Raw genomic sequence first — 24,994 nt, forward strand, 5'->3', positions numbered from 1 at the left:
ATGGAGTTATTTATAATCATATTTTTATGTGTTAAGGAAATTTTCATGAAGTGCATACTAATTAGCTCCCAATAATCTTTCCATTTTGCGACATATGACCGATCTATTAATAAAGTAATAACTTTTATAATAGAAGAGATAATATATAAATTAAAGTCTGGAAAAGAAATACCCCTTGCGACCAGCTATTAGTATGTTTCTTTAATGCAATCCTAGGTCTATTAGGTGCCCATAAGAAATTTAACATTAGTGTATTCAGTTTCTTGATAGTTATTTTGTAGGTGAAAGTATTACTGATTGTATTAAGTATAAAATCTTGGGGAATATTATCATTTTAATAATTGTAAGTCTCTCCTCCATAGTAATAAACATATTATTCCAGGTATTAAAAAGATTTTGTATATTAAGAAAACAGGTATTATAGTTATTATATATAATAGATTTAATATCTTTAGATAGTATTATACCTAAATAAGTTATCTGACCTGAGTTGGGTATATATTTAGTAAAATCACTAATGAGAGTATTTTTTCGTGTATATATAGGTAGTATTTTAGTTTTTTCTTCATTGAATATTAAACCAGAAATACTTTTAAAATTCATCATTTTATCAAATAAAGACTGCATAGAAGAATTAGATCCTGCTGATGTAATTAGAACATCATCTGCAAAAGTTGAATTTTTGATGTTGTATTTTCTTCTATTTCAAAACCCTCTATGTCAGTACTGTTTCTAATCAAATTAGCCCAAGGCTCCATTACTAAAGTGAATAATAGTGGAGAAAGTGGACATCCTTGCTTTGTACCTTTAAGAATGGGTATTTTTGTGAAACATATGTTCCTACCTTAATATAAGCCAGCGTGCCTTTGTATAAATGCTCAATTAAATTTACAAATGCATCAGAGAAATTTGTGCATTTCAGTAAGGTAAACAGATAGTCCCAACTTACTGAATCAAATGCTGAACCTATATCAAGACTAATAAGTGTTAAATCTTTCTTTTTCCTATTTGCAAAATCAATTAATGTTAAAGTTCTTCTTATATTATCAAAAGTATTTCTATTTACAATGAAGCCCGTCTGATCTAGGTCTATAATGCCGGGGATAATAGTCTTCAATCTATCAGCAAAAATACTCAAACATTTTATAATCAACATTAAGTAATGAGATGGGTCGATATGAAGAACATCTAGTTGGATCTTTATTAGGTTTTAAAATTGGTGAAATAAATGTATATTGCCAAGATGGGGGGGTTAACAACTCAGTTTGGGCCAGAATAAAAACCTTATGTATTAATGAATATGTAGTTTTAGAAAGGATTTTATATATCTCTGGTATAATACCATCATTACCCGGTGCTTTGTTTGATTTAAGCTTATTTATTTGTGTAATAACTTCTGTATATGAAATACCCTTGTCCAATAGTTTAATCTGTTGTTTATTAAGCTTTTTATTCATGTTTGTGGTTATAAACTCCTTTATTTTATCTTTAGGTTCCATGTTAATGTTATGGTTAATCTTGTGAAAGTGATTTCTAAATTCATCCAGTATTTCTGGTATACTAGAAACATTCTTCTTTTCCTTAGAGAAAAGATTTCTTTGATATGGTTTTGTTTATTCAATCTTTTTGTTTTATTTTTAAGTCTATGTAAGTATTTGGGGCTTATTGAATAAGACAAAAACTTGTATTTCTCTAAAGTTATTTTAACTTTATGAGTTAAAATTTCTTTGTATTTCTCATTTAGTTTGTTTATTTCTTCAATAACTTTCTTGTCCATAATATTTTCTTTATTATTATGTTTATAAGAGTCTAGTTTACTTTGAATATCTAACAATTCCTTATCCCAAGATTTCCTTTTATTATTATACCATCTGATACTTTGTCCATATAGATATGATTTTAAGGCATCCCAAACATAGACAATGGAGACTTCAGGAGTATTATTTATGTCTAGAAAATGTTGTACTTCTGAAAGTATATATTCTTTATAGTCTTTTAGCTGAGTTAAGTATGCTGGTATCCTTTTGATCTGAACATTATGAGTATTTTTTATCATGAATTCAAAAACAATCGAGTTATGATCAGATATAGGACATGAAATGATTTTGGAATTAATTAAATCTGTTACCATCTGGTTAGAAATAAAGACCCTATCTATTTTTGAATAAGTTTTGTATCTGTTAGAAAAAAAGGTGTATGGTAATGATTTTGACTCTGATTATTAATATCATTCAAATAAGAATTAGAAAAATCATTTAAATGTTTTGCATTAGATGTAATTCTTTTCTTTATAGTGGTAGTATCACTTTCATGTAGTATACAATTAAAATCACCAGCTAAAATAATATCCCCTATAGAGAATGATATGATCTTATCAATATGATGTTTCACTGTATTAATACCAATTCCAGGTATCCAATATACATTAATTAAAGTGTAAGTCTTCCCATTAATTTGTATTGTAACCATACAAAACATTCCTTTGTCATCCTGATAAGACTTAATAGTTTTAGGAATGGGCATACTTTTATTCCATAAAATAGCCACTCCTCTTTTTTTCTGAGTATGCTCTGAACTAACCAATACTGTATACTTATTAGTGACTAGTTTATCAATATCTTTTTTCAACAGATGGGTTTCTTGCAGGAAGACTAGATTGGCCTTGTGTAGATTAATGTATCTTATTAGGCTTGCCCTTTTACATGGATTATTCAATCCATTAATGTTTAAAGAAATTCCTTTTAAAGATGTCATTTGGCATTTTTAAAACTCAAGAATCTTATGATCGAAATAACAAATAACAAGATAAATAATGTTACATCTCCTCTTTTAGGTGTACCTTTAAATATAGCTGTATTTATTAAATCTCTTATGGGATTTTGTATAGGATTCAATTTTGTTTGTAGTGACAATGAGTGTACAAAATATATTGTGGATGTCAAAACTATATACATATAACAATGTACAAGTGAAAATAATGTAAGGATTAAACCTTGCATCCCGCCTGGAGTTGAAAACTCCAACTTAGAGTAGTATTTGCTACTCAAGTTAACCCCCTACCCTAAGCAGCAGTACCTCAGCTACCACCTTATCAATTTAATACTAGTTATATTTAACTGAGGTTAACAGTTTTCAATTCAATTATCTATCAAGACAAAACTACACATTTGGTAAAACAGCATCATATAAACTAAAATAAACTTTTTTTTTTTTTTAAAAACTGTTCATACTATTATATAGATCTATGTAATATATAACACTTGTATTCTAATAGCATTCAAATAATCTTAATGTTAGAAATCAAGAGGAGAGAAAATTATGTTCTAACATTCATTTAAATCAAAAACTTTGGCTAATATGATTCAGACATTACATGCATTAAGATGCATCTATTTTCTGTCATGTGAATTCTATCAACAGCTTCCAAAAAAATCTTGAATTGTTTGTATATGAGCATTTACTTAAACTCATTATTGTCAATAGAGTAAAATATTGTATTCATAAAAATTATTATAAATCATATTCTCAGAAACACCTGCGTTATTACCTAAAAAAAAAAAGCCATCACACACACACACAAACACAGACACACACACATACACACACACACACACACACACACACACACACACACACACACATATACACACATATATACATACACACACACACACACACACATATATATACATACACACACACACACACACACACACACACACATATATATATATTTATATCTGATCTCACTGAGTTGTGTCTTTGTAGAGCAGTATCCTACTTGCTGTCCCTAGAATAAATCTGTCTGCTTTATACAAAATAATGCACAGCAAACACATATTAGTAACCAGATTTTACAATCATGCTAACCTACTGCTTTAAAATATATCACATGACATTTCTTCCAGAATAGAGTTATAAGATTATTTATGCTTGTCAATCAGATGAATTAAATGAGTTATAGTAAAGTATGTGTTTGGGACACAAGTTTTTAACACAGATTATTATGCTACTGTTAAGTAGATTTTCAAAAACATTTAAATAAATGTTTCATTTTCTATGCCTTCTAAAATAAGATATTTACTTGCTACAAGAAACTACATCATTTAAACTCATCATAACTGACATATTTTATGAATAGAGTATTTTTCCTGAATCTGTGGTGTGTCAGTGTGATAACCTTGTCAATGTTTATACTAACTGCTTTCAGTTTCTCTGTGAAAATTCTGTGAGTGAAGCTTCTGAGGAAACTCATGGACACTGTGCATGAGACAGCCCACATCCCAGATTGTCTCCCTTAACATTTTGGCGGGAAACTTATTAAAACTTGTGGCAAACATTCATTTTGTCAATAGAGTAAAATATTGTATTCATAGAAATTATTATAAATCATATTGGATAGTTATGCAGATTCTCAGAAAAAAAGCCATCACACACATACATACATACACACACACACACATATATATATATATATATATATATATATATATATATATATATATATATATATATATATATATATATCTGATCTCACTGAGTTGTGTCTGTAGAGCACCATCCTACTTGCTGTCCCTAGAATAAATCTGTCTGCTTTATACAAAATAATACACAGCAAACACATATTGGTAACCAGATTTTACAATCATGCTAACCTACTGCTTTAAAATATATCACATGACATTTCTTCCAGAATAGAGTTATAAGATTATTTATGCTTGTCAATCAGATGAATTAAATGAGTTATAGTAAAGTATATGTTTGGAACACAAATTTTTAACACAGATTATTATGCTGCTGTTAAGTAGATTTTCAAAAACATTTAAATAAATGTTTCATTTTTATGCCTTCTAAAATAAGACATTTACTTACTACAAGAAACTACATCATTTAAACTCATTATAACTGACATATTTTATGAACAGAGTATTTTTCCCGAATCTGTGGTGTGTCAGTGTGATAACCTTGTCAATGTTTATACTAGCTGCTTTCAGTTTCTCTGTGAGAATTCTGTGATTTGAAGATTCTGAGGTAACTCAAAGACACTGTGCATGAGACAGCCCACATCCCAGATTGTCTCTCTTAACATTTTGGGAAACTTATTAAAAACTAGTGACAAACATTCATTTAGCAGTGTAAATGCATCTAAACATGACAGAACCTCCACAATGTATTCCACAGATCATCACAGCCTCTATGCAAGTGAAATTAAACTCAAAATTACCAACAAGCAATAAAACTCAGCATTCTTCTCCCAACTCAATTTTCATACAAATCCTATTATTCACTGTGCCCACACAGTCAAAAGCATTTCTATATATTAATAAAGAAAAGAAAAGAGAGTAGAAAATAAAAGGGAGTGAGGCAGAAATAAAAAAATGTAAGAGAAAGCTGTAAGAAGTATATACAATGGAATGTTACTTACTGTTTATATTAATAGAGTTAAAAATAAAACATTATTTACTCTTATTTAGTTCTGATTATTATTAGTTAAAGCATGACAGATTATTTACAAACAAGCATAAGCAGTATAATCAAGAAAGTATAATTAGAAATAGCATTTGAAGAACTTATAAACTTTTACAAGAAATAAATATGTTATTATTCTATTAATGATATTTTCATTACTGTTCTCTCCTGCCCTCCCCACCCTTTACCCACTACATAATCTAAATAGAATGTCATTGTTTAAACAAAGAAAATAATAAAAGAAGAAGGAAAAAAAAAGGTAAAGATAACAAAATGTATCAAATTACTAACCTTACTTTTTTCAGAAAGAGAAACAAATAGAGTCACAGCCTGCCATTAAATCCTCAGGCATTTTGACTGGTTATGAAACAAAACATTTCTTTGCACATAGAGAATAACTTTGATTAAATCTTTTCCAAAATATTTGTGGCTTTCTGGAAATGCAGGAACTATATTCAAAAAGATTAATAATGAACTAAAATGATGAGAGAGAAAAAACATATAACAAATCATTTGTTTTTTAGTCTCTTCTTCTCTGAAGTCTTCCAGGAAGCTTCAGTTGCCAATCTCTTTAATGAAGAACTAGCCCATTCCATTTCTTCTATTTTATCCAAAATCCTTTTTCTTTGACAAACAGTAAAGCAGAGTCTAAATCATCGAAGACCTTAGGACCATCAGGAAGGAAGATTTTAAGCTTGGCAGGAAACAGAAGGTATGTTTTAAACTGTGCTTTTTTAAGCTCCCTTATTAGTGGCAGAAAAACTTTTCTTTTAGCAATTACCATGGAAGAATAGTCATTGTCAAAACGCACAGTTGTCTCATTAAACTTAACAGGAGCTTTAGCCCAAGCAGATTTAAGAACCATATCTTTATCAAAAGATGATAGAAATCTAACTATAACTGATCTAGGATAGTTTTTGTTAGAGTTAGTATTAGCTATAGATCTATGTGCTCTTTCGATACCAAAAGAGAATGCTTCTGGTAAATCTAAAGTTTTAGGGAGCCATGTTGTTAAAAAAGAAGTAATATTGTTACCTTCAATATTTTCTGGCAGTCCAAAAATCCTAATGTTATTGCTTGAGATCTATTTTCCAGGTCATCCAGCTTTGTTTGTAAATGTGTATTTTGTTTCAGCAGAAACTCAATGTTGATTCCCTCTTCTTGTATTTTATTTTCCATGTCATTCACAGCTTCTTCTATGCCTGTCATCTGGATCTTCTGTTGTTGCAGGTCCATATGTAACAAGTCTATTTGTTTTGTAGTTTTTCTATGAAAGTGTCTATTTTAGTATCCATTTTATCCATCTTAGCAGTAAGTTGCTGGACTATAATTATCAGAGACTGAAGTTCTTTCTTGATGCTGGAGTCTTGAGAATTTGTCTTACTGGAACTCATTTCAGACTGATAAACTGACAGGAAAATTTCCAAAGTAATTTCTGACAGGAATATTATTAAGATTTCCTTTCTTTTTTAGATATAGTTCAAGAACTATATAAAACAAACATATTTAGAAAGAAAATTACTTCAAGAATTAATTTTTTAAGTAATTAATTCCTGTCAATGTAATGAAATTGGTGGAGCTGAAGAAATCTGCTGCTATCCTGTGTTCATCCTTGGCCACGCCCCCGTTTGAGCCAAGTTTCTGATAGCCACACATCTCCCGGACATTATGTGTCTAACATGGCATGTAAATTGTGAACCTTGTTGTTTAAGCTTCTTAGATTAAGATGGAAGATAAGAAGGGAGCTAGCTGATCTTTGGACTAATATTGAAGTGACAGAGTCGGGGTTAGTGGATGGGCCTGGGTTCGGGTGAATATCACCATCTTTAGTAATACATTTCTTCAGATGGTCTAAGAGTCTTAGGAGTTTATATAGTACCTTTTGTCCATGTTTTGTTGTTGTTGCCTTTGGGTATGATTGGGTGAGATATATGCTTTTTGTGCCTAGGGTTCTTATGGAGTAGTAAAAAGGAGAAATCTCTTTAGGGAGAGGATTTATGAGATTGCAAGTTTGGCCCTTGGGGTAATGAAATCCCATGAGTTTTTGGGTTTCATACCTCGATAAATAGTAAGGGATAATTATGAGTGGTAGTATAAGTGGGATAAGATTCATTACTTTACCCAGGTTATAGAGGAGGGTTTAACTAATGGGATAGGTAGGTCCTGGAAGTGGATGCCTAGTAATGGTTAATAGATGGGGTTGTGGGAGGAGATATGTTAGATGGGTGGGCGAGTGTGATTGGCTCAGAGCTGAGTGGGATGTGTTTTTTTAAATTAATAAATGTAGAGAGTTATATATATATATATATATATATATATATATATATACATACATACATACATATATACAACACACACACACACACACACACACACACACACACACACACACCTAAAGAGTTTAAATCAAATGAAATTTAAAAGGACAGTATTCTCTGAAATGTCATGAGGCTACTTAAACCATTTGGAATGCATTAATATACAGAGAGCAAAATAAATATTGAAGATTATTGTTAATGCAGCCCATGCAACCTTCCGGGAGGGCAGACTTATGAACTTCAACACATACATCTAGATAATTAAACACAAGAGCATGGTACCTAGCCGCTGACATTGCTCATAAATTTGCTTGCCAGACTGGAGACACTTCACTGAACTTGTGCAACCACTCCATAGTTTATACTACTTTCATTCATAAGAAATAGTTTCTTTGCTGTCTGAATGACTACTGAGAATGAAAGCTTACAGGATAAAACATCATTACTTTATGTGAACCGGGAATTTGTTCAGAGGAGTGGCAACCTTTGGGAGACATATCTGTCTCTCCAGCACGTCCTGTTAATGTTGCAGGTTAGGTTAAGGTCCCTAGAGCAAGTGACTTGTCCCATTTAATTTGCAGACATGCAGCATTTCCATTAAGGCAGGAATGGAGACTGCTCTGTAGGTCAGGCGCAAGTCACCTTTAACCAGTCTATACAATACAGAGTACAGTGACCAGGCCTTCAGTCTGTCCACGTAGGTCATATGCTGCAGGCCCTGAATTTTCTTGGCGAGAAACCTCTGACGTCTCTCCAGCTGCTGCAGGTGTCTAGTAAAGTACATAAAGAAGGGAAGGAAGCAGTGTACTCTATTGGTCTGATGAAGAATGAGTACGGCAGTTAATATCTTCAGCTTTGGATGCTCTGCCCTTACTTATGAGATGTGCAATGTAGACATCCTTCTTTACTAATGTGGACACATGGTAATCAAAGTTAAGGTTGCTTGTTCATGATTAGTCTCTCGAAATGATTGTGTGCTTAAGTGTAAAGTGCACATACATTAAGCAGTACATAAACTTTATCTATAAACACTTCACATCCAAAATGCACATCACTGACTAATATTTATAACTAGTTTGCCAGATTCTGCGTACATTTTCTGCACACATGTAACCTGTTGACACTAAAGTTCCAGCTACACTTATGAACCGTTTTGGCAACATCATAGCAATATTCGTATCAAACTGGAAAGTATTCTAAAACTTCTGTTAATCTAATCAGATTTTTTTTTTCATGATAAACATATCTGAAAAGAAATAGGTAACACTGTGCAACAAGACATCTGTACGTGGCAGACTGATACAACTGTCATGTCTGCAGAGCATAAATGGCAACCGTTATCCCCCTCATATTATCACCCTACTTTCCAAAAAAAGGAGACACCATGTGAAGACTTACAACTGATGTTAAATTCAACCTATTAGGAGTAAACTTGCACAGAAAATTACCCCATGTGAACCCACCAGTTGTGGGCACAAGATGACCTGCTTCCGTTTCTCACCAATCAAGTACAACCAATAAACACTGACGCCCCTGCACTGGCCCAGTAATCAAAGAGCCTCAATCCTCACCACTAGCACCAGTGAGGGACGTGCACATTGAGAGGACGACAGACACACACAGTAAAGTACAATTTCCCTTAGGAGCACACAGAGATCAGTCAGGCTGGGGCTGGTTTCTCTCTCTTTATCCAGATTCCCAATAAGACTCCCCACTGGCAAAGCTATAGGGTTAAGATCTCAGCAGACTGGTCAAGCCAAAACCTCCAGCATCCTCTCTGTCCAACCAGTGCATTGCGTCAATGTCCAAGTAGCTGACACACAAACTTTGAGATTTGATTTATATACAAAATTATAAAACTCTTGGGGAAGGCTGGCACAGGTTTACTAGCTATGCCCTCTTCTGCCCAGACTATAAAGGTAGTAATCACTGCCACCAACCAGTTCTACTTATCAGCTACTACAAGGCCCTTCCCAAAGGGTGAGCAATTCTTCTCTGTAATGTTACTATTATCCAAATGGTAAGTGCGACCAAACTTTTAAGGCTATTGGAGTGGCCTATACAGTGTCACCAAATACATATGCAAGTACTCTAAGAGCTTAAATATCTCTAAACAAACCAACTACAATTAAAAGGTTTAAATATATTTAATAATAAAAGCACAAGACAATACTCTAACTCACAGTGACAGGTTCAGAATCACAGGAAATATTTTAAAACATTGCAGGACAGTTTCGCATAAATAAAGAAAACATCTAAACTAATCTTCCTGTATTCCTATCCATCTCAGAGAGGAATGATCCAAGTCTTACTTACAGAGCCAGACAAATAAAAGCGCTTAATGGATATTTACAGGTCCAGAGACAAATACAAAATGCACAGACTCACTTTAGATAATTCTTAAATTACTATAAAACATTACTGCTGAGTTCTCAGATTACATCATTCTTTGTCACCACTGCCTTCAATTCCCAGGCCAACAGAAACTTAAAAATTTAGCAGCTCATGTCAAAACTACTTCTCTTTCAGAAGTTTGCATAGAACTGGAAGCCGTAAAACACTTATTTGAAACTTGTAATTAATTCCAGTTTCCAGACAATAGAAAGAACTCCTAGCTGTAGACATTCTGTCTCCCAGTTGAGATAGACACCATTGTAAAACTGTTTTGCTTTTCTTGAGGGTTTGCAAGTTAATTCCGCATGTTCCAGCCTTTACCATCAAAACATACATTTGCATACGCATATAGTTTGTAAACATTTCTGCTTTTTTCCAGCAGGGTACACTGTAGTTGCACATTCTTAAATCTCAGCACAGAACCTACAGTTCATACACTTCTGCACCAGTAGTTTAATATACACAAAATATAATTCTTTTACATTTGTAAGACAAGCAGACAAATCATTACTATTCACAAATGGCCAAATTATTTACAAAATTCAGGCTAGCTGGGCTGGCAGCCTTCACAAACACCATGAAGAGATAAACATATAAACAAGCACCATACTAAAAATAGCAGGAATATAAATAGTTGTTAGATGGGAGGACACAAACCTCTCCCGATAACTACTTAAACAAAAAACACTGCAAAACTTTTAAGGGAGGAAAAGAATGACATCATCCTCTCAACAGCAGGTGGCCAAAAATAAATTACATATAAACAGTTCAAATCAAACCAGCAGCACAAGCCATCAGATTTTAAACGAAACAGCAATAGTGTAATTAAATCACTAAATATACATTCAATGTAGCTGCAATATTTTCAATGGTAGCCTTCTGAAAAATCAGAAGCTACCCCTGGGTCCACTAGAGATTTCATGAAAAATGCTCCAAACTATGCCTGACTAGTCACGAAAAGGGATGTTCCGATACACACAAACAGAATACACAATAAATGATCTGTACAAATGTGTATGAACAATTTACTGTCATTTAGATCCCTCCACCCACCACCATTCAGCTCCCAGTCAGAAAACATGCCAACTTAAAGGTCAAGCTAGGGCAGAAGGGAATACCCGACCCATCATTTTATACATACATCAAATCAAAGTTTCTGGATGTCAATAACTGTGTGACAAGCCCAAGTGGGGTAAACTAATCTGGACTTAAAACTACAAGTGGTTATATTCATTAATGATGCACGCTGCCCGATTCAATATTACAATTTTCATTCTGAGATCAATAGGGACAAAAGACAACTACACAACCTTTTTAATCACATAAAATTGGCTTTAAACCTTTAGATGAATATCATAGTTTTTCTTCATTTATGGATCCCCATGTACTAAATGATCTAAAGCATACAAATCGAAACAGGTTAAAAAGAATCACAGTAATGCCCAGTACAGGATTTCCTGCATGATGTGCTGTAACAAGCTCTATCCAACAACCACTATCAGGTGCATTCAAATACACACACAGTTACCCTTAATATCAGGTCATCAGTCCTAGCAACTTGATTTATGGATAAGAAAGAGAAAAATTTACCCCAGGACTACTAGTGGACAGAGGCAGCTCCTAAACACTTTAAACCATGCATGTGTCACCTCAAATTATCTATGGTATGATCCCAGTTATTCTAATTGGAAGTAATAGACAATTGACTATGAGATAGGCAAGGCAAATCTCTAACCAAACGGGGTAGGTTAATTCAAGCACAAACAGAAATGGGTGAGGCTTAAAATGGCCCATAAAGGCAGCTAGCATAGTATTTATCTATGAACTTATCAGGCTAACATAATGTGCTTCAGATGACCCAAGCACAATGTGTTCAGACATTGTAAGCTTATTCAACCAGGAATATCACACAGTAGATATATCCCCCTTTTGAAAGACCCACTTGGATTAGGAGGGTGGAATACAACACCCTTACCAGGGCTTCATACTACTCAAACAGTATCAGTTAAAAGGTTGCAGCGAGTGTTTCAAGTTTTAAAAACGGTGAAAAGATTTTGCTAGCAAGGCCATTCTCAACATGCATGCCTGGTACTCAGTGGTACTAGCAGTTTTATTAGATGTACCAGAGCAGGAAAGGGTAACAAGGGGAGGTGGGTTCACAGGGCTCAGAAAGCACCCAGCTAAAGGGACAGCTAGGATGCTCAAGGTGGGCTTTATAGTGGCGTCTACAATATCATACCAATTGAAGGGCAATTAGAATAAGTGGCAATAAAAACAAATCTGGTGTGGAAAACAAAAAACATTTTTCTATTCTCTTATATAGTCCACAATTCAAACAATGCCATAGGTACTCGCATTAAGAAAAATATTCTGTTCATACACCATACACTAAAAATCATTCACTCCAACATGAAATTCCTCAACTTCTGCTTTCCTTTAAAGTTCAGGAAGAAAAAAAGTTTTATCATGAAAATTCACTTAAATGTTAATAAAACAAATCTCACCTCCATTTCTTTTATCTCAGTTACAGTATTCAGTACTTAAGGTACAGTTGGTTTAGATTTCAATTTAATTTTTCTAGTAATTGCTTTTTGGCACAAAACAGCATTAAAACACAGAAAGGTCCAACTAAATTTATGTCCCAGTTCAACAAGAAGCAGTTCCTTAGTTACAACTATTTACTCAGCCAGCATTTCTGACAAGAGTACTCTACAGGGCTGCAGACTGCACCCAAACACACGTTACCAGTTCTCTCCCCAATCACACCCCCAGCATTTGCTATTAGCCTGAGGCCTCCTTGGGGGTATAAATACAAATATGCAAACAATTCCAAAGCAAAAATTCTAAACCTTCTGAACTTCACCGAATACTTGGGATCTTTCTGTGATCCTTTGTAAATTGCTTTCAGTCTCCCTTCCCAATCTTTAACCTCCTTTGATGCTCAAGGTTCTGTAATATGTTATATGCCCCTAACAGTCATCCCTTTTAACAGCAACAGATGTCCTAGAACTAAAGTCTACCAGATGTGGTCTTTCACTTAGGACCCCCTATCCTCTCCCTTTACACTCGGATATTACTCCCTGGTAGGAAAGGAAATCACTAACATGCAGTTCAAACTACTCACCCCACTCCTATCATATTTCCCTTCTAGTTATTTGTCTCCAAATTTTTTGTTAATTTCCCAATTCTCTCCAGTAAATTCAAGCCTTGTCCATTTTCGTCTGCACACCTACTTGCAGTCATCCCTATTGTCAACATCTTTCTCCATCCCTGTGCTGACTTTCTACAGAAAGTCAACATGAACCAATAAGAACGTAACAATCTGTACGATTGTTACGCTTAAAGGTTAGCATCCAAAATCCCAATCGCTCCTTATTTCTCCAACCCCACCCCTTCATCACCATACATTTCCACTTTGATTTACAAACTAATCCTATGGGCTATGCTTGTAAAGGCTCCAGGGCCTTTAGTCTAGTACACCCCTACAAATCTATGAACATTCTACGTGTGTTGCAAGAAGTCTTAACTATGTGGCTTTAAAATAGAGGATCAACTTATCCAACTTCCCCCTTCTAAATAAATTCATTCAACTTTTTACTCTGAAATGTCCTTTTCTGATTTATCAAATACAATATAGGATCTTCAAGCAAAACCAACTTTTGATACCATGCCATTTCTATCCTTGGATTTCTAAGACCCTTACTTTATTAGCAACTGACTCCAAGTATAAGGCACTGCGTAAAAAGGTCACACAGGAAAACCAATTGGTTAAAGACAAAAAAGAAAAATCTACCACAGCTAGATTTTCTACTGTGCGATACCTTAAACCTCTTGTATCAGAGGCAACATGGGATATATGCAAATTCCCCTTTAAGGATATCAGGTGTTTCAGCTAAATGGCAATTCTGAATGTCCAAGACTTTCTTTTACTTTTAAGAAAATCCGAATATAAAGCAAAAAAGAATGGAAAGGGGACACCCCAGCCAGGTTCCTCTGTCCAAACACAGCTCAGACAGGAACCCTCCCACCCTAATTCTTGCCCCTGATCCATCATACATCCTAATTAATCCTATTATTGTAGCAGGGAATGCAGATGCTTCCATTGCCTTACTCAAAATCCCAGCTCACTATAATCAAACACTTTCTATGCCTGAAGATGCACCAACAGCAGCAAACCTTTCTTACATTTTGCTTACCTTTTATTTTTCCATTAAGGTTAATAAATATTTGCCTTCCCTCAAAACACACACACACACACACACACACTTATCCCTTACCAATTTTGAAAACACCTTTGCCATCATGTTAGCTAGTATAGACACAAACACTAATTATGGTTTAAAAATTGAATTGAGTCTACGTGTAGCTAGGTCTGATGGTCTTTACCGTCTGGATAATATAGGTACCATAACTTTCTTCCAAGATGCTGGTGCTTCCCATCCTTTTAAAACAAAGCCTTCCAGATCTTTATCATAGTCTTCCTCCTAACTTCCTCAGGAATACCATTGATTCCTGATTATACATCACCATTTTTCTCATCTTAACTATTAGATGTGTAAAAGTTACAGGAAGATGAGTCTACAAGTCTTCCACGAATATTTCCATTTGTGCTTTTTTTCTTAGTTCCCACATTCCCCTGACTTGTACGAGTGTTTATAAAATTTATGAAATGCCTCCAATACTGCTACAGAATCTCTACTCATTTTTCTGGTCACAGGCTCGCTCTGTTTAGTGACGACCCTTTCCACTTTCTGTTGCATAACTCATTGTACTAAGCTTTTTTAAACAACTATTTATATAACCCCAGAGCACAACAGCAGTCTTTCTAAATGCATGCATATTATACAATGGCTTCCTTAATTTTCCCTACTTAGCAATATGCAGTTGCTCCTTTTCTTGTTCTACGAGATTCCCTATTGTACAATACTTTAAGAATTTAGAGACTAACAAAGGGTTGGCCATCTGTCTTATTTGTAATCTATTTTTAAACTAATTTTCATTTTATCCCACTCACCAGCTATCCCCTCTGAAGAAATTTGAGAGTTGTTACAGAAGACAGAAATTAAACTTCCACTACAGTCTTCCACTTTTTAAACACAGAAGTAGGAAAATGTCAGTCTCTTATTTTTACTACATATGATCGCAAATAGTTACTGGATGTGTGCTGAAGAGGAGTGCTCCTGTGAAATATAGCTTCTATCCTGTCTAGTTACTGTACATTGAGGAATGAGTTCCTACTACTGAATTTCAATACTTCCATACATTTCTGCAGAAATCTGCCCTCATTATATATTTCCATCTAGAGCCCCCGACATAACTTCACTACTGCAAATAAAGTTCCAGTCTCCACCTAGAAATAAAATATTTCTCTATGAAGGCAGATTCCCTCCCAGAAATGTTCCTAACCTCAATAATAGCAGTTTGTGGTGCAATATTTATTGACATTTGATACATGCCAGCAGAATACTCCTTCCTTACAAACAGCCCCTTAGTACCACTAACCTAGGACTGTAGTCCTTCCCAGCTCTTCTAATCACGGTTGGAGCCCCTCTATCCATTAGAATTACTTTTTTTTGTACCCAAGATTCTGCTAAATATCCATCCGGAAATCCTATGTCAAATTCACGTGTTCATTTCTATCCAAATGTGCCTCCTTCAGCATTGCTCATTTGTAACCCACATTTCTTAACATAATTACTCTTTCCTTTTTATCTACACGAGGCCATTTACATTCTAAGATATGTTCAAAGCAAAGTAAAATAAAAGGATTGCTCCCACCCATTATAAATTACACTTTTGACTGTGTACTTCAAAATGGTGTTTTCCATGCATACATTGTTTTGTCAGGCTGACCTTTTACACACTGGCTTCCTCTCACCTCCATCTGATCCTTTACCATATTTTGCAAAACTTTCTGCTTTAATAAAAACAAACAAACCTAAATGCAATTTCAGAACCCCCACCCTCTATTAAGAGCAAACACAAAAACTATGTACACTTTCAGCAAATTAAGTTTAACACTCCAGATGTGAAACCAAATGGCAAGACACTGAGCTGATAGTGACTGGTTCTTATCCAAAAGCACAAAAAACCTCAACCCCTTTGCAAAGGTAATTATTGTGAAAAATCAAGACAAGCACATCCAATTGTTTGCCCCGAAGCAGGGTAGAACAGACTGCATTGCACTATTCTGAAATGAGACATGGGAATGTACTCAAGAGGGCTAAGGTCCAGGTTAGGCCAGAGGTCCTGCATTTTCCTCAGAACGAAAGAGGACTCTGAATAAAATCACAACTCTACTCTGGTTTGATGAAACCTCTTGGAATGTTTTTTTTTTTCCTTGACAAGAGATTGAGGAGGAAGGAAGGGAGGGAGAAAAGTAGATAGCATCCACTGATAAGCCCAGGTCAAATGCTTCACTGTCCAGTGTATCCCATAACATTTTGAGAAGTTTTAGATTTGTTAAACATGACCAGCCTTTACTAAATAAATGTTGGTAGACATTAGCACTTTCAAATCATGTGACATTAAGTTACACAGACACTATTCATTTGTTTGTTCATGATTCCATTACATAGTTGAATGTATTTTCCATTTATGTAAGAGATGCACATTTTAATTTTGTTTGCTGTACTTGTTTTGGATGTTGTATTTGCCTTCTGGCATGGTTTACGGCCAAACACATCTACTCACTCAGTTAACAGAATTTAAACCAATAAATACACATTAACACTTGACTTTAAAATCGGTATAACGTAGGAGTGACTGATCATTTCAGTCCCAACAATCATGCATGCCTGCAATGGAAAGTATGAATATGTTTATTTCCTTCCCAAGACGATGCATTTTCTTGTGAGGATTCCAGAATTTGCTCAAAAGACGCTCTCAAAAAAGCAGCTACAAATACAAATCCCCTCTGTCTATATTCCTGAAGCACTGGCATGCTTAGCATATCCCCTATTTTTATTTCCATTTCTTTTTCCCTTTTAAAATTATGTATAAAATAGCATATTTTTTTTAACAAATGCCATAATGAAATCACATATACAAATAGAAACCACATTACCAAAAAAAATTAAAAAGGTTTCCGAAAGCAAATCCATGGTAAAGGTATTCTATTAAAATTTATGGAGTTTCCTCAAACTTTGTTAACTCTAGTTCTTCCATTAATTAGCTCATGGATTTTTTTTTTTTTTAACCAAGAACTGAAGATTCATTGTAAAAAAGAGGATCTTAATCTTTTAATTTCACAGTTTTGGTTAGAATGATGAAATCTACAAACATGAGAGAGACAGAGAATTTCCATTTCCTGTTGGTGGTCTTTCATGCTATTGCTAGAGTAGTCCATAAGAAGTAGTTATTGCTTTTAGTTCACTGACGCATCTTTTTGCTAACCAATGTATTTTCTCAACTTAATGCTTCACTTTAGGTACGCCAACATAAGCCCCCTTCTTTTTTTCTTCAATGTTGAAAGAGATCGTACATCTCAACCTCTTAATGCAAGAAATCTGGACAAAGCAAAAAATAATGGAACAGGGGCCCAAAAATAGGGACACATTTTAAATATTGCTCCTATAAACTTAGAAAGTTGCTTGAATAACAGATTGTGTTAGCGTACATTTTTAGAAACATAGGACGTCTGAAACTCAAAGGTATGTCATTCAGTGACTTAATTTCTCAATGATTTGCCAGAAAATCCCAAATTTTGTGAAGAACAGACTGAAAATGAGGCAAACATCTGGACAATTGAGGTAGGACATTTACTGACTGATTGATATCCGATTACTAGGAAAGTCCAACTGGGTAGAAACCCATTTTCAGCAGAGTCCCAGGGAGAAAAGTTCCAAATTGTAATATTATTGTTACATGCTCTGTAATCTCCAAAAATAAAACAAACATCTGCAGTTTAAATAATTCTAACAATTAAGAATCGATACACGGTATATGAAAAGCATCTAATATTTTAGAGAGATTTTACACCATTTGTAGAGAAATTAAAAGGCCAGTTGGTCTAATACAAACCGGAACTGCAATATGATGAGAGGGAAAAACAGGCTTATGATATTCTTAGAGAAAGTCAGGGAAGAGAATTAGACAGCAGTAAGGACACAAGTGAAGAAGGGAGAGTAGGGAAGTATAAGGAATGAAAAGGTACTCGTTCACATTTAGGGAGGCCGTTTATCTCAGTTTTGAGCAAGAACAGAGACAAATATTAGCTGGGAAGTCTTTCAGTATGGTTTTAAAAGATGGGGGAGACAGAGGGAGGGAGGGAGACAGAGCAAACATGATGTAAGGAGTTCCAGGCCTTAACAACCTTGTACAGGTATAAACAGTGCCCAGCAGATTTGCTAGGTTTGTAGACAGGAGTTTTTTGGTCATTGAATCACAATGACAGGCTGGGAACATGGTCCTGTAGAATTTTTTTTTTTAGTGTTGGACAGGCAAATGGATGCTGTATAATTTTATAGTTGAGAAGTTGTGTACATGTTAGTTGGTGACAGTAACCATTTCAAGCTTTTCAGTGTTATACAGTGGTAGGCTCTGAAGGGGTATGTGCTGCAAATGTAATAATTTTGTTATATTATTGTTCAAGTTTTAATTTTTGGGAAGCCTGAAGGTTAGCAAGGATGGGAGGGCCACAAAGAAGAGTGGGGATGAGATTAGTGACAAGTGTAGTTTCTGTTGCGCCAGTGATGAGGTTTTTTGGCCCAGTAAAGCATCCCTATTTTTTAATTAGTTTTTTCTTATGCAATGTTGTATATGCAAGTCGAACCCAATGTTATCATCCATCATCACCACTAACAGCTTGCTATGACAAGTGACTTCATTCATAGACTGGTTATATTAGCAAGGCAGACAACTTTCATGAAAAAAATTAGAGGAGGATGGGGGTAGTAGTTTGGTCTTTTTTTTTGAACTGAGCATGAGTTGTGAGCTAATAAGCTGTTTCATTGCCTGTTAAAACCTTCCGAGTAATTTTTCGAGGGATACCTTGTTGTTAGATGTGCAGAGGAGACTTTACCAACTGTTGTCTTGGTCAAAATGTAAGATGTAAATACCCCATTTCTCTCAAGTGGAGAAATCTGTATATCCCACAGCCGTAATGTGTACAACTTGACTCTACACTACTACACACTAACGTTATAGTATTTGGTACCCAGGTGGGTCTTTGCAGACAAGAAACCCCAGACCCACCTATGCTGGCCAAGGGCCACGGTGTGTTTGTTCACACAAGGGAAAACCACCAACTGTTTCCGCATCACAAGTTTACATTAAACTGCCGTTAGTGTTACTTTAAGTTTGGTTTCGGATAAATGTACAACTGAAATGTCCTAACAAACGATCGCTGTACCCAAGCGCCCTTCGATGTAGTCCCGCCAGAGGGCGCCAGAAACTACACAAAAAAGTCAGCCGTTCTGCATACACAAGGAAACAAGCAGTTCAGAAATTGGGATAAACAATGCTAGTAACTTTAAGTGATAAACCAATCTAGCAATAAACTGCGACATAATTAACATTAAGAGACTAGTTAGTGCTCAACACCTTAAAAGTACGTCACCAGCGTTTCCGAGTAATTCAAGTTAAACTTCTTAATTCACGTGTTCGACACACCACACACATATACATATACATATATATATATATATATATATATATATATATACACACATACACACACATACACACACATACATACACACACACAAAGAAAAAGTAAACACTTCAGTGCACTATTTTCTCCCTGGCAATTTTCTAGTAGTCTATCCTACTTTCTTTAGGCTTTTCCCGGTTAGGGGTCGCCACCGCGGAACGCCGGTCCGTTAAAGATTGGCAGTAAAATTTTACTGTGTCGAGTTGCCAGCCCGGCGGCCAACCTTCAAGGAAGGCACGCCCACACACGTTCGCGCCTACCTGCATGTGTTTTTTTTTTTTTTTTTTTTTTTTTTGATTCACTCGACCGTGGGGAAAGACATGCAGTGTACATATATATATATATATATATATATATATATATATATATATATATGTATAAGCCATTCCAGCAGAGAATCGAACCGAAGATCTTCTTGCTATGAGGCGACAACGCTAACGGCTGCATCTGTACTCTCTCTCCTATGCGCAGCAAAATGTCTTCAAAGGAGTCGGTCTCGCCGAAACCTACCCATATTTCATCAAACCCATCATTAAATTGCAACTCCTCCTTTTTTCACATTTTGTCCAACACATTCACAAATTAAAAGATGACTGCGTCAAAAATCGAATTATCATAACAGACCAACAAACCCTATCTGTATTTTGTTTATAGATTCCTCCTTGGGGACCCTCACCTAGTCTTTGAAGCCATGAGAAATCCCACCCCTCACAGAACAAATAGTTCCTTAAAAAAAAAAAAAAACAACAACTAAAAGGAAACAAGTTTCGGCAAAAGATTAACACGTGCTGGCAAGGTGTGAGACTCAGACCCCAACAATACCCCCTGTCCCCCGTTGGAGAGTTGTGTCCTACGAAAAAAAGTTAAAAAAAAAATAGCAAATATCCTAACGTTTATTTAGATCAAAAATATTTCCCCAAGTTTTAATTAATAGTTGCATAAAACGGTTATTTTTTGGTCTGAAACACCCAGATCTTGTACAAAATAGGCTACACAACTCAAACGCTACAATAAAAGTTTTTATTTGGGAAAACCCTTAGATATGTACGTTACACTGGCTGTGGGTATGGTGCGTCCTACAACATCTCATCTTCCTACAAAATATGTCTCACTTTGGGATTTTAAAAAGGTGACAACCCTATTTTATTAAGCATAATTGAACATCTTTTTTCTCCAGAAGCCACCAATTTTAGGACAGAATAAGATGGAAATAGATAAAATTTGAATTAAAATCTCAACCACCCCACACTGAGCTTGTGTTACCCTTCTTGAGGGAGTTTCTGAACATAAAAAAAACTTTCAGGCTCCGAAGCAAGGGTTTGTAAATACATTTAGTATTTACCCATTAACATAAATGCGGGTTTAGGGAAACATCCACTACATACGGCATCGTTTTTCGTTAAATACACGTTTTACCAAGCATATGGACTCCGTTACTCTATTTTTCTGCACATTCAAGTCAAGAACATCCAGTTCAAAACAGAACACTGAAACATCAGGGGTAAACTATTATAGGTTATAAACCTATGGATTGGTACAATCTGCGATGCCCATACAGCTTTAGTTCCCCTGTAAACCCAGGGATTCAGAATTTAGTTTTACCCGTCTTAAATACATGAATCTTTGCAAAATATTAAAGTGACAATATTTAAAGCTACAGACATTTCCCCTTAGAAAATGCATGACAATTTGGGTTGTTTTATTCTACAACCCTTTAAACTCACATCTGTAAGTCTTCCTTATTAGGGGACCTCTTCTATTGAATGAAGGTTAGACAGTTGCTCAAATAAAGGAAAAAAAATAAATGCGCGTGTAAATACAGACGGTTGCAATGGTAGTCATCAGAAAAGAAGGTATCTTGGATGGAGCAAAGGCAAGTCAATCGGACGCACAAGTTTAGTTTTCTATTGTGCATACCCAGACCGCAAAGCAAAATATTTTAGTGGATAATTCACAGTAGACTAGCACGCATGCCTCTCAACTCTCCGTGATTCTGACTCGAATGTCTCTATTAATCTCTTAACACTGCTGCCTTTTGGAGGAAAATGGTTAATTACACTTAATAACCATATTAAGAGTTACAGACTCCTTTTACTTGAAGAAATGTATATTAATTCACATTCTCTTATGTTAATATCGGAATAGAATATTTTGAGTGTCCCTGAAAATTTTCCCGATGTCCACGACCGGTTGAGAACTATTGCTAGGATGTGTACAAATCCCACACAAAGCAACTCACAACCCGCAGTTCAAAGTTATATACATGCACATACATACCATAAAGATATAAAAATGGGAAAAAAAAATTATTCATATAAATTATTTAATTACATGCTGCACATAAATACACGTTGACATCACTTTATGTTACTAGCATTTTACGTGTTATTTACAGCCACACAAACATACCGAATGATGCAGCTAAATGTGTACCTGACTGCATCTATAAATACACGCCATCAATTATTTACACAAACTCTGGATATTAATTGCATTCACATAAATACGTAATTAAATTTCTGGATATTAACTGCAGTCACACAAATATGTAATTAAATCCGTGCGCAACTGTACATAGAGTTGTACACATGCCTCAGATTAAAGAGTTTCATGAACTATACCTGCTCAAAAAGCACGATGGTCAACAAATTAAATTCCATATTGGAACTACTCCGGGGTTCAAACAATAACTAGCGGCAAAACTAGGAAACTACAGCCTTTCCTTCATTACCCAAAAACCACGGGATTCATACAGAAAAGTATGCGACCCCCTCTCACGGGTCAACGCAGGATTTATTTAAAAATATAACCGAAGAAACGTCTACCCTTCTTAAACAAGTAGAATGAATTCAACAATGTTGTCCTGGTGGGTGGGGGTGGGGGGCGCTCAAAAATTAACTACAAGGCAATGTGGCCATCGCTGGTCAAAAGGGAGGAATAATTAAAACAATAAGACTACTACCCCACACAGATTTAATAACCAGCAAGACAATCTCAACCATGACTCTTATCTAGTGCACAAACTCGAGCATCAACACTAAATACTCACCACAAAAACTTAGAAACAATCCCACCACAGACAGAAGATGGAACTTCGACCCATTAACCATCATAGCATTCACAAATCCGTTTATCGCCAAATGTATTTAATACAAAACCCCAATTTTCACAATTATCGAAATTTTAGAATTCCAGTTTCTCGATCCAAGAGTTTCGGTTGTCAACAGGTGAATAAAAAAAAAAGCGTCACTTCATCACTTCCGCTTTACAGCAGGTATTAAACGCAAATGACGTTATTCCGTTGTTTATACCACAACTAGAGTATAGACAAGGGGATCTTTTGGGGGTTATGGGGGTATTTGGCGGCATTTCTGTCTATCGGTAATCAAGAAGACCGTGAGGGATATTGGAAATCCAGTTTTATAGAGGACGTCTGGGACTACTCAGGAGTAGTCTGAAACTTAAAATTCTTATTTATAGCTCGAGTGTTTGTTGTTTAGTTTCTTAGTGGGTGGTGTAATACCGCAACGCTCATTTTTATAAATGTACTTTACAAGTTGGTTCTTGTGGTGATTTTTTTGTTCTTTCTGTTTGTATTATTTTCTTTGTGTTCCTTTTGTATCTTTCCAACAGACGAATGCCGTAGGTTAATTGGTACTTTAACTTCGCAATTTCTTTTTGGGTTGATGGATATGGAAAGATTTTGTTTTACGTGCTGTAAGTGAAGACTTACGCATATTTTACTTGCTAAAGTGGTAGATAATGTAGAAAGTTAGAGTTAATTGACTTCGTGGGTATTTTCCCCGAGTGGAATAAAATTAACTTGTTAATTTCGCTGTTTGCTGCCAGTGGTTATTGGTGGGTGTATTGTAGGTATTAACTTGTTTTCGCAGTTGTCTGTGTTGTAGTAGTTCTCCTGGACTTTGTTCTGGTCGAGACGGGCAAACAAGTGAATATCTTGCGAAATTTTAGAAGAATTGTTGAATGCAGATGTGTTCACATAGACGATACTACGAATTAAGGGTAATTTCGTGACTGACAACCATATTAACGCAGTAGTTTCTGAAATTGTAGTATATATCGATTCATTTATATTTGTTTTCTGGGGTAGAGCACCGATTCCGTGGACCTTTATGAGACCAACCCTGGAGCAGTGTTTAGTTAAGTGACTTGCTGGGGGAATCGAACCCAACACAAGAAACTGCTTGTTGACAGTTCCTTATCCCTAAACAAAATCAAAACCGGGAACTAAGACAACAGTCTGGACTTTAAGATAAAAACAAAATGCACAGTAACATGAAGCGCTTTTCGTCTAGTCCATGACTAAACTTCATCAGATAACAATGTGCAACAGATTTTCGCTTAAATACTTTTTCCTCACTCCAGATAATTGATTAATTTACTCAAAGCTCAGTTACTAAAAGATTTTCGGTTTTCCCGGTTAGCGGTCGCCACAGCGGAACTCCGGTCCGCTCATGATTGGCAGTGGATATTTACGGCGCCGAGTTGCCAGCCCGACGCCCAACCTTCAAAGAAGGCACGCCCATTCACGCTCGCACCGACCTGCATTTCTTTACCTTTCACTCTACCGCGGCAAGGACATGCAGACTACATAGAGGGTGCTCCAGCCGAGAATTGAACGGCAGAACTTCTTGTTATGAGGCGACAACGCTAACCACTGCACCACCGCGGTTACTGGTTATAAGAATGATACATGGTATGTAAGCACAAGTTAATACAATGACCATAATGACTTTTTTCTACTTGTCCATCTGTACTAGTCAATTTTGATTTGAATAAAAATAAATACAAATGTTAAATGAAATATTTGCATATGTGCTGATTGTGGTATGAGATTATCTCACCAGGATGTATGGCTACCTCACCTTATACCCCACCTAAGGACAATAATGCAGAAATCCTTATTTCCAAGATTCAGCTTAATTCTAATAAATCCATAAATATCTTTTACATTTATCTACCTCCTGGAACTATTAGCACCTTGGAGGATATTCTTAGCTGGGTCACAGCAACCTTCCCACAAGAAACTTTAATCCTAGGTGACGTCAATATAGATTGGAAGTGCGTCAATACTGAGCATCCTACTTCTCATATTAACCTTCATTGCTTCTCTCAGACCATCACCTCCCCAACTAGAATC

General features: G+C 35.4%; 1 protein-coding gene across 1 annotated transcript in view; it reads right to left on the reverse strand.

Annotated features, from left to right (window-relative positions):
- The window catches only part of CXADR (CXADR Ig-like cell adhesion molecule), a gene marked incomplete in the record, with an annotated part of 696,415 nt that extends 673,133 nt beyond the window's left edge, over positions 1 to 23,282 (reverse strand). The window contains 1 exon segment of the mRNA XM_044072195.1: positions 22,883 to 23,282. Within this exon segment, the coding sequence (XP_043928130.1) occupies positions 22,883 to 22,946 (64 nt within the window).
- Positions 23,283 to 24,994: the final 1,712 nt, after the last annotated feature.

Source organism: Protopterus annectens, chromosome 5.part0 (genome assembly GCF_019279795.1).
Source record: "Protopterus annectens isolate FY-2018-M chromosome 5.part0, PAN1.0, whole genome shotgun sequence".
In the NCBI taxonomy this organism is placed as follows: domain Eukaryota; kingdom Metazoa; phylum Chordata; order Ceratodontiformes; family Protopteridae; genus Protopterus; species Protopterus annectens.